Source organism: Dendrobium catenatum, unplaced genomic scaffold (genome assembly GCF_001605985.2).
Source record: "Dendrobium catenatum unplaced genomic scaffold, ASM160598v2 original_scaffold_238182, whole genome shotgun sequence".
NCBI classification, from domain to species: domain Eukaryota; kingdom Viridiplantae; phylum Streptophyta; class Magnoliopsida; order Asparagales; family Orchidaceae; genus Dendrobium; species Dendrobium catenatum.
In genome coordinates, this window is record NW_021556590.1 from 324,895 (window position 1) to 336,556 (window position 11,662).

General features: G+C 37.8%; 1 protein-coding gene across 1 annotated transcript; it reads right to left on the reverse strand.

Moving 5' to 3' along the window:
- Positions 1-706: 706 nt before the first annotated feature.
- Positions 707-5,304, reverse strand: LOC110100262 (calcium-dependent protein kinase 16-like). Its single transcript, XM_020827695.2, has 2 exons — positions 4,390-5,304; positions 707-783 (listed from the first exon to the last, which is right to left on the reverse strand). Exons 1-2 carry the CDS (start codon positions 5,045-5,047, stop codon positions 737-739), a joined length of 705 nt encoding a protein of 234 aa, XP_020683354.1. The 5' UTR covers positions 5,048-5,304; the 3' UTR covers positions 707-736.
- Between the last annotated feature and the right edge of the window lie 6,358 nt (positions 5,305-11,662).

Consider the following 11,662-nt stretch of genomic DNA (forward strand, 5'->3'; position numbering starts at 1 on the left):
CGACAAGGATCCTCTGTCAGGTTGGGTCGACTACCTCCTCTGACTAAGTAGACCAGGGACCACGATGACCCGGGATGACGGAACCATGGGATCTTGATCGGGCCCATCATTCATTCCCCCACCATCCGCTTTAAATGCAAGATAGTGCAATTTCCTATTTTAAATATCAAATATACCCAAATCCAAATCCAATTTCCAACATCTGAAACCCATGCTGCTACTATATGCCAGATGCACGTATCTCTATACGAATCTGATTGATGACTAGCCTTAATCGAAAGTTCTCTCTCGTGGTCGGGAGGGGTAATTAACTATAGGGGCTTGCGCCTATAGGAAACCAGAACTCAGATCATAAAGTCCTCGCAAAATGAGGGCGAAATCTTTGGGTAGTGTCTTATCTACAAACCCATCTGCCTTCCAAAATTTACCCCGGAACTTAGTTCGTTAAAACTCACTCACTCAAATAAAATCACAATCAATCAGTGCGCGGCGGGGAGGCCGGGGCCGAATTTTCGGAGCCCACATCAATACAAAAAACAAGCACTGAGGATAGAACCAACAACCTAAGCAAAACAACACATCAACTCAAATCAAGGAATCAAAATAATTAAAAGAAAACATACCATTCTTATAAGCATCATCGCAGACATGTTTAAATATATTGAAATTAGAAGAAGACCTATAAAATAAAACATTGACATATTATACCTGACTAACAGCTGAAATCGGTTATTTGCTAGGCATTCTCAACAAATGTAAACTCGTAGATCTCCATCAAAATTACTATAAAAATTTAATACATAAGCCCAAGTAAGACATTGGATTTCAAATGGCAACTTTTCCAACAAATGCTTCATAGACAATTTTATAAGTAATTGCAGTTGACCCAAATAGACTCAATATATAAGCATTGATGTTTGCTTTGATATTAAGATTATAGAAATTAATAAAACTAAATTCTCTTTGCACTCCAGGAAGATGCCTATCGCAGTAAATAAGTCAACAATAGTTGATGCTGAATTACAAAAATTTCATCAAGATATTAATCTATATAAAGTAGATCTCCTAAATCAACCATTTTAGAGCATTGTATATTAAAGCTTTTCGCATTCTTGTAGGCAAACATATTAAACAACCCCAATAAATTAGCATTAAATTGCATGAATGAGTTAGTATTTAGTTTGATTATATCTACGGCGCTTTCTTGATTTAAAGTTTTTTCTATTCCTCTATTTCATAAATGAGAAAAATTTTCACAATGTTGAATGTTATGTAAAGCCATAGCATGTTACCCATATCATGTAAAATATAATTTTCATTCTATTAGAACATTTTTGCATGCTACTTCGCTATATCATGTTACAATTTAATGTGATCACGCTGTGCTTATGAGTAAGTGAACATGGTTCAGCTTTCCGTTAATACCATTTCAAGTTGGAGATGACAGAATCGGATAGAGGGGCGATATAGAATAGGTCTTTGGATTAAAATGAGTTAATTGTACCCTAGAGAATGTTGTTGTAGTTTCATAACAAAGTTATTTATTTTTATTTTTTTTATGCACTGCAAGATTATAAGTCCAAGCAAAAGACAGAAATAAGTATATATGGATACATTAGAAACTTGAATTTCACTTATTTGAATGGATGGACAAGTCCATCACATGACAAGGGCATCATCAAATAAACAACACCTAGCAAGATCTAATTTTTTATTTTATACCTATAATTGTTGTTGTTGTAGTTAGAAGTTAGTTGGAAGATGGTTGGAAGTTAATTGGACTGTGGTTGGAAGTTTGTTGGAAGATGGTTTGGATAAAGTTGGTTAACCTTCCTCATCCAAGCTTCATATAGCCAACCCTACTCAAAATTCAAAGTAGCTAGCCTCATCTACTTTCTAGGATCAATTCAAGTTGAAATTACACAAGTCAAGGCATATTAGACAACCTAAGGCTTGGTTCCATCCTCATCCACAATTTAAAGCACCTTCTCCATGTAAATCCATGCAAAAGTTGACCTCAACTCTGGAATTTAAATTTTGTATTTTTAATTTTTAGGAATTTATTTTATGAACCCCTATTTTTATAGGATCGTTTGGGGTGTTCATATATTTATATATTAGACTGGATGAATGAATTTTATAAAAGCTTGGTTTTGGATTCCAATTTAAATTCTCCGCTTGGTGGTGAACAAATTTTCATGTTGGTTCGGTGCTTCCCATGATGTAATTTATTTGGTATAACACTATATTTAATTTTTTTCTTGTATTATTATCATCTTCTTACACTTCTTCCACCTCTCTAAACCTTAGAATCCCTTTGCAAGCTCTCGGCCTCCACATCAATTCCTAAACCCTAAAAACCCTAGCTCTAGGCTTTGACCTTAAACCATAAGCCTAGACCATCTCATCTCCAAACCATAGCCTCCCCTCTTCACCATTACATCTTAAACCCTAATACCCACATGGTCGTTCACAGCCTAGACCACTACATATCAATCCCTAGCCTTTGCCATACCATAAACTCCACAAAAATAACCCTTCATTCATGGTAGTTCTCTGCAACCAATAAAACGTCCAACAACAACAACATCAAGCCTTTATCCCACTACGTGGGGTTGGCTACATGAATCCTTTTTCTCCATTGTGTCCTATTAAAAGTCAAATTCTCATTTAAATCTAATAAAGAAAGGTCATTCCTAATATTTTCTAACCAAGTCTTTTTAGGTTTGCCTCTAACTTTCTTAACATAAGTCAAATCTAATAACTCTACTCTCCTAACCGGGTCATCGAAAGGCTATTGTTTTATGTGACCAAACCATCTAAGGCGACTCTCTCTGATCTTATCTTCTACTGGAGCTACTCCAACCTTTTCAAGTATATGCTCATTTCGTATCCTATCCCTAAGGGTAAAGCCACTCATCCACCTGAGCATCCTCATCTCTGTCACACTTACCTTAGTATTATGCTTCTCTTTTAAAGGCCAACATTCAACACCATAAAGCATTGCAAGCCTCGCCATCATCTTATAGAATTTTTTCTTAAGTTTGAGGGGTACTTTTCTATCACACAACAAGCCTGATGCATAAATGGGAAATAGTGGGTCTCATTTCAATTATGATAAATTTAGTTTTAACAAATATATTTTCAATAAGGTTTCTTTCCCTGTTGGATCAAGAAACCATTAGCTTCTTTTTGCTCTAGTTTGTAATAGGTTGTTCCTTTTTTTTTTTCTCTTAATGCAAATTTGCATTTCTTCAAAAAAAAAAAAAAAAAACAAGCCTGATGCATTCCTCCACTTCAACCATCCAACTTGAATTCTGCTGATATTATCCTCATCTATTTCACCATCACTCTGAATAATAGATCCAAGATATCTAAAATGTGTACTCTTATTAATGACTTTATCGCCTAAAGTCACAATCCCCTCACTAGGTCAATTACTACTAAAATTACACTTCATATATTCCATTTTTAGATCAATTCAAGTGAAAACCTTTAGACTCTAAGGTTGGCCTCGATAATTCAAGTATACCTTCAACTCCCTCTCTAGTCTTATCAACAAGAAGAATATCATTAGCAAAAAGCATACACCAAGGTACATCCTCTTGAAAATTTCTAGTGAGAACATCAATGACTAAAGCAAAAAGATATGGGCTTAAGGTTGATCCCTGATGTAACCCAACCGAAAAGGGAAATACTTGGTCAAACCACCTTGTGTTTGAACACAAGTAATAGCTCCTGCATACATATCTTTAATGATTTGAATATAAGCGTTGTTAACTCCTTTCTAAACCAATAAAACGTCCAATCCTTATAATTTCTGAAGGCCCGCGACCACTCCAATACTCTCCCACCAATATTTCAACACCCAAAGAGAGGCTTCCCATTCCACTCCAAAAACCCAACCTTGATTGTTTAGTAGCTTTAAAATATCATGATAATGTATTTTCTCACTTGAACCAATATTAGTTAAGTAGTGCAATAAAGTTTATTTGTGCTATTTTAAAATCTAATTTTTAGCATTAAAATCATGTACTTGAAGTGAGAGTATACAGTTGCAGCTGAATCACAAGCTTACAAAGGCACAAGGAATCGAGAGATTATTACGTGCGGAGTCCTAACAAAGAGAACCGTTCAGTTTTGTGACTGTGAACAGTAAAAGCACAGTTATTGTTCACTGTTGCACTTTTATTGTTCACTGTTGCGCTTTTACTATTCACACTCACAAAATCGAATGTTTCTCTGTGTCTGAACTCCGCACGCAATAATCCCTCCATTGAACCAGCACACCTCCAAGATTAAAATGCAAATGCCTTTACTAGCAAACAATAAAGATTCACCTTACATTAGCTGCAAATATTTCAGCCATCAAAATATAGTAAGACTTACCGGGCTTGAAAAATATGGACAACCCAAAATCTATGGCCTTGAGGGGGGAGTTTTCCTTCTTATTCGCAAAGAGGAAATTCTCCGGCTTGAGATCCCGATGGATGACCCCGTGCCGGTGGCAGAGTTGCACAACCTCCACAATAGTCTTGCTGACCGCCGCAGCTGCCCTCTCCGTGTAGTGCCCGCGGGCCACGATCCTATCGAAAAGCTCTCCACCCTCGCACAGTTCCATGACCAAATGCACGGCATTATCGTCCTCGCAGGCCTCCCTGAGGCTCACGATACTGGGGCTCTTGGGCAGGTGGTGCATAATCTCGACCTCCCGGCGGACATCCTCGACGTCGACGGCAGTCCGGAGCTTGCGCTTGGATATAGACTTACAGGCAAGTAGTTCCCGCGTGTAACGATCCATGCAGAGATAGGTCACCCCGAACTCCCCACGCCCCAGCTCCCGGTCGACCGCATACTTCTCCTCAATCCCACCCGATCTAGTGTCCCAGCTCCCGTCGGTGAGCACCGTCATCCGCCTTCCACCGGCTGCGCCTCCGCTCTGGTGTTTCCCACCAACGCCGCCGCCGCCACCTTCCTTGTGGTCGTGGAAGTGAGCCTTAACATCCTCACGAGCGGCCGCTGCCGGCGAACGGCAGCAGTTGCCCATGCCCCCGGTAAATGACTAAATGAGTAGCCCTAGTTTTCTAGAGGTAATCACTCATCAGTCATTATCAGCTTTATCCGCAAAGAATGAGATAGGAAGGAGAAGAAGCGGATCCGCGGAGATAGAAATAGAGTTGGCGAGTGGACGGGTAGAACTTAACAGACTGAACGGAAAGGTATTTGATTTGGAGTTCCTGGCGCTTTTGTCTGGTATCGGTTGTTTTTGCGATAGCTTCGACGGAGATCGTGCGACTGTCAGCATATGAGAAAATATTTGGGGAGAAATTATTTGGTAAGAGTGTTTGGACTCCAATTAAATTCTAATAAGTGAGGGTGATAAGTGGATGTTCGATTGAATTTTATTTATTATTTCTATTTTGTTAGCACATTCAATCCGACCCGATCCGATCTAAAGATGAATATTGAATTTGCAGGAGTTCAAAAGACTTAGAACTATGTCATTTTATTTTTCAACCTGACATTTTTCACTGCTCACACTCTCTCATTCGGTATTCCAGATGCTATTCCTGCAATCCTTCGACATTCCAGACGTTACATAAGTTTTGTCTCATTTGTAAACAGGTACAAGAACTTGTTGCGTCTTTGATGTGTTTTTGCTTCTTATTCATATTTTTTGTATTTTAAAAAATTAGGTTGCATAACTTTAAGTGTGTTTTAAACTAGGTTGCATAGCTTTCATGGTATCAGTTTGTATATCCACTGTATTTTAAGTGTGTTTTCGCCGTGCATTTGTAATTGTGCTTTCTCTATGTTTTTGTTGTGCTTTTGTTTTGCTTTCACTATGCTTTTACTACGTTTTTTTACAGAGCTTTCGATGCGCTTTCACTACACTTTTGTTGCGCATTTTCTACTATTTCATTGTGCTTTCACTGAACTTTTACTACGCTTTCACTGTGTTTTTTCTATTACTCTTTCATTGCGAATTTTCTACTATTTCACTGCATTTTTGCTAAACTTTTGTTGTGCTTGAATTACTTTTTTTACTATACTTTCACTGCGCTTTTATTTCTTATTCACTATTTTTTTTATTTATTTTTTGTAGACAGTTCCTTATGTTTATCCAACTACATATCGTTACTACGTTTCAACTTTCTAAAATATTTACGACTTATTTGTCGAAATAATTCACAAAGATGTAAAAGTTAGTTAGGGATATTAATGTGAGAGCTTGTTCCTTTGATTTTTTCTTTCTGGATCTGATTTTCCTCCTAAGATCGTCCGGGACGATATTGAGATCGTCCAGGACGATCAGTGCAGTGAATACAGCTGATTTTCTGAAGTGGATCGTCCAGGCCGATTTTGGATCGTCCTGGGACGATTAGAGCATGGCACAAGCCAGAGAGCAAATCGTCCAAGAAATTAATTATCGTCCTGAGATATCGTCCTGGACGATTGAATTTTGTTCACATCGTCCTGGACGATATGGCGATCGGCCGGGCCGATCAGCTTTGTTTTATAAGGAAATCAGCTCGTTTTTTAGGAGAGAGAAAATCATTTTTATAAAACAAAATATCTGAGGAGAGAGAAAGAGAAGGAAAGCAAAGGAAAAGCTGGTTTCCGGAGGCCGCGGAGCACTTTTCGTCCGACGCCGCTGTTGGGAAAAGTGTTTATCTCGTGGTAAGGACTCTGAATCCTATTTCTGTTTTCGAAGATGTTGAGTTTTGGTCGTTTTGTGCACAAATTTGTGTTTTAGTTATCGAAAAATGCGCCGTATTTTGTATTGACGAAACTTTCACCGCACAACTTTTGATATGTTATTGATATGATTTTTCTACACGTTTTGAGTATTTTCTGTAACGATTCTACCAGTTATTTTGGGTTCTGTGCGATTTTGATCGAATAGATAAATATCAGGATGTTGATTGATGTTGCTTCAGTAGAATAGAAGTCTTATAATGTTGTTGTGAATGTTCTGTGGTAATTTGGTGAAATTCTGATTTGGTGAATTTTTGTGTAAATTCTGTATACTGCCGTTATGCCGCTGGATTTTCATACGATTTCCGATTTTCTGAAATTGATGATTTGAATTGATATGCATACGAATGTGACTATCTGATTATTGATACTGAAAGACAAGTGGAACCTGGTTGAATCGTTGGTTGAAGATTGACTTGACATGTACATGATGGTGGGCCGACGGGCTTTCCTTTAAACTATTGATCATTGATATAACGATTGGGAGTCATAAGGAGATTACTATGCCGACGAGCACAGAGTGACGACTCTTATTGAACCAACGTATGGATATCTACATCAACACTATGGATATCTACAACAGCACTATAGATTTCTGCAACAGCACTATGGATTATTGATAGCTAGTGATCGTACTTGTTCAGTAAGACTATTGTATTGAAATGCATGTGTACGGCATTGACTCGTGATGGATTTATTGCTTTATTGATTCATGTGTATGGCATTGACTCGTGATGGATTTATTGCTTTATTGATTTGGATTTACTGACGGATTTACGGACTTATTGTTATTGTACTATTGTACGATTTCATTGATATTTATATTCTGTCACTGTGCATTGCTACTGTTATAGATACTGTATGGACATGGATACTGTGATTGATTCATTGATGTTGCGGACATGGATACTACTGATTTATTGATATTGATTCGCTTCATTGATACACTGTATTGAACTGCTGCATTTGATTCATTGCTAGTATAGACTGGGCTTTATTGTGTTGATTTTATGATTTCATACCGATCGATTTAATTGACCAGATAATATTGTTTTGATTGATTCGATTTGATACGATTGATTTGACAGATCGACTGATTTTCTACTGTTTATTGATTCTTCTACCGCTGTATTGACGACTGATTTGATTTCCGTATCTGCATAGATTCATTGATCATGTGCAATAAACTGTTATGGATTTGATTGACTGACATGCATATTGTTTCCAGTACCGTGCTTTGATTTCAGTTATAGGTATTAGGTGACCTGCTGGGCTTTTTGAAGCTCATTATATGTTGTTAATATTTCAGGTCTGGGCAAGGGAGCAGGAGATTGAGGTTGATCAAGAATCTCCAGGTCTTTGTCCTTTTTTGATTCTTTTGTACTCAGGACAGGATAGATTTCAGTTCATAGTGTAGTTCCTGAGTATTGTATATGATCTTTTGAGATATGAATCGACTTGTACATTAATGTTTTAAATGTTATAGATTTTTGCTAGATTATTTGATTGAAGTTATAGATAGCTTTGGTAAATTATTGATGGATTGCTTGAAATTCTTTTCAAGTTAGATCTTAGGGCGTCACAATTAAGCTCTTGTGAGCTAGCCTGAAGTTAACCAAGAGGGGGGGGGGGTGAATTGGTGTTTTAAAAATTCTCAAACAAAAATCACGATTTAAAACTACGAACAATCACCCACAAAAATAAAGTGCGGAAATTAAATATAAAAAGCAATAAGAAAGAGCACACCAAATTTTATAGTGGTTCAATCAATTTGACCTACGTCCACTCCCTAGAGCCTCTCCTCCGGGTATTGCATTAAACTCAGTGCCTCTCTTTTTGCCCCCATAGCAAGACGGAGAAGCCTGTACAAAACTCGTTTCCACCAACCCCCAGTGAGGCAGAGAATCCAACTCCTTTTACTTCCTCCTGAAGTAGGTAGAGAACCCGACTCCTTTTGCTTCCTCCTGAAGCAGGCAGAGAACCTCGATTAATCGTAGAAGTAAACCTCTCTAGAACCTCCAAGGAAGCAGGAACGACGACTGGAGAAGACGACTCGGATCCTTGCTTGGAGCAACCTTTGTGAAACCCCTCACAAACACCCCCTCAAAAGATCCTCTCTCTATCTCCCAAGCTCTCCCTTCCATCTTGGCTCTCTTAGGTCAGGACAACAGCAAAAGATGACATCTTGAGTAAACAAGAGATCTTATATATAAGGGCTTCAAAAATTCCTTTAATTGCAACAAATCGACAAAGATCGTCTAGGACGATCGACAGATCATCCTGTACGATCAGTACAAATTCACCTCAATCAACCATGACGATCTGGGGGAGGCTGGACGATTAAAGGATTTGTTTATTCTGATTGTCCAGGCTGATGGGACATCATCATGTACAATTAGTTCAAAAATGTCAAGTATCATCCAGATTATCACTTTATTCGGTCAAATTTTACATGTTTAGACGATGAAAAAATAACTGATTGTATAGGACGATTTCTGAATTGTTCTGTACGATTAGTTCAAAATGTCAAAGATCATCCAGACCATCGCTCTGTTCAACCAGACTACATGTTGGATGATGAAAAAATAACTTATCGTGCAGGTTGATTTATTGATCATCATGCACGATTAGTTCAAATCAATACATATCGTCCAGAACATCGTTCTAGTCATCTAGGAAGAAACTAAGGCTTGTTTAACTGATCATCTTGGATAATCTTGCGATCAGCCCGGACGATATGAAATATCAATCAAATCTTAATTGCTTTCTTTAATCATCCAACTAGTTTTTGCATAATTGTAATGCATCGTCCAGGACGATGTCTAAAAATAATAACATGCATAAAAGAGTTGGCGGCTGATTCTTTCTGATTTGAGTCTATCATTCATGACAATGATAATATCGTCCAGGATGATTTACTTAATTTAAGATGTCTTAACCAGGATGTCCTAATTAGATTTCTATTTTTAACTAATTATCCATGATGATTTAGGATAGGTCCAAACGATATGATCAAAAACACAAAACTCTAAAAACAGACAGAATTTTTCCCCCTGAGTGTGTATGCAAGGTTACTTTAGCATAATGACACACTTTATTATATTTGACTCAAGAAAAGATAAAAACACTTAACAAACGCTTACAGTCTGACTCAGTCCTAATATACCAAATCTTGAGCTGGCTTAATTTGCAATTGACCTTGTGGACCTGAAACATTAGTAGGCAGGATAATCATAGAAAAATAGAAGTGTCAGAAATGTTTGATATCATCAAAATTATAATCTCAGAATCCAAACTCGTAACAATCTTCCCTTTTTTTATGATGACAAATATTTGATAGAAAAATTAATTTAAGCAGTTAAATTGAAACATAACGTGAAGGAAAAATAATGTGAATCAAGAAATCCAAATTTTACTAAAATCAAACAATGATACAAACACTAAACAAAAGTAGTAAAAAAAGTACAATGAAATAACATAAACACTACCACTACTCACCCTTTTGACATCACAAAAATGAGGAGAAAACTATAAAAGAAAAAAAAAATATAACAGAAAAAAGAAGTAAACAACATCACAGAAATCATCACAAGGAAAACAATTTACAAGTATGACGGGCCTTGATCATCAAAAGGAGGTGGTGGTAGTGGTGGCTGAAAGAAACTAGAAATAGCAACGAACTACTCCCAAACTAAGCCATGTCCTAGTCGTGCTATTGGTGTTGGTGAATCACATAAGCATCAAATTTAGTGACATCCACCGCATGCTTCTGCTCATGTGCAACAACATAAGAGTCAAACCTGGCCTCCCACTGGTTAAAATCGCTCCACCAATTGATCCAGCTGTGAGTGCTGGCGGATTATAGCAGGTGTAGGAACATGTGTATGAGCATCTTCCTCCTCATCTCCCTCAGCTTCCTCGTGCTCCAGGCGGAGACGAGTAATGTGAAGAATATGGAAGGAGCTATTGGTGTAGAAGGCAGACTAAAAATTAGGTGGGGCAGGATATTGAAGATTGAAATTAGTTTCTAAGACATAAGGTATGATGTGTCCTAAGGTAAGCTTAGGCTTCTTTCTGTGTCCTGGATCCCTAATGCTAGTGAGATGCTCAATGTAACGAAAAAGAAGATCAGCATCATTGAATTCTCTATGGGCCATGATGTAGAAGGTGGCGATCGAAAGGAGAGGAGTGATGTGGACACGATCAACATCTTTGGGAATAACTGAGGTATGAAGTACATGTTGGATTGTCCTAGAATTCTTGACTAAGGTGCTAGACGACTCATCATGATAAGAGACATGAGTGTTTCTCAAAAGGTGATTGGTAGGAGCCCAGTCATAATTAAGATATTAAGATAAGAGGTGAAGCTTGTCTCCAGTAGTGGACAATTGGAGAAGTTCGTGGTAGTCCTGATAAGTAATTTCAATAGGGCATTTGTTGACATAGGATTGAAGGGCAGTGTAAGAAGAGTTTATCCTAAGGCTTGCAAAAAATTCAAAGAGAAGTTCAGAATTGAAGGGGAAGGTGAGGGTAAGGATAAATATGAGGGAGTTATAAGCAAAAAAGATTAAGGACATGGTAAGTAAGAGTATGAGGGTTGACAATCCTGGATAGAGTGATCCCGGCTATCTTATAACGAAGGTAGGCAGCTTGGTCAGCCGCCTCAGTGAAATGAGGGTTAATAATGTCCCTTCGAAGAACTTCAAGTCAGCATTCTGGAGCACTTGCCACCCGCCATTAACAAGAATATTAGTGGATGTGTGAAAGCAAAGAGGAATACAAAGATTTGGGGTGAGAAAACTATTTGAGGATGGCTGTTTATAAAGAACCGACCAGATCGTCCAAGACGATCATGCAAAATTATTGCGTCTAGGACGATTAATCAAAAAGGCGGTTATATTGT

Coding starts and splice junctions, on each gene's coding strand:
- LOC110100262 (XM_020827695.2), bottom strand. CDS start 5,047: ATGGGCAACTGCTGCCGTTCGCCGGCAGCGGCCGCTCGTGAGGATGTT. Junction 784..4,389: donor GTCCATATTTTTCAAGCCCG/GTAAGTCTTACT, acceptor AAATTTTTATAG/TAATTTTGATGGAGATCTAC.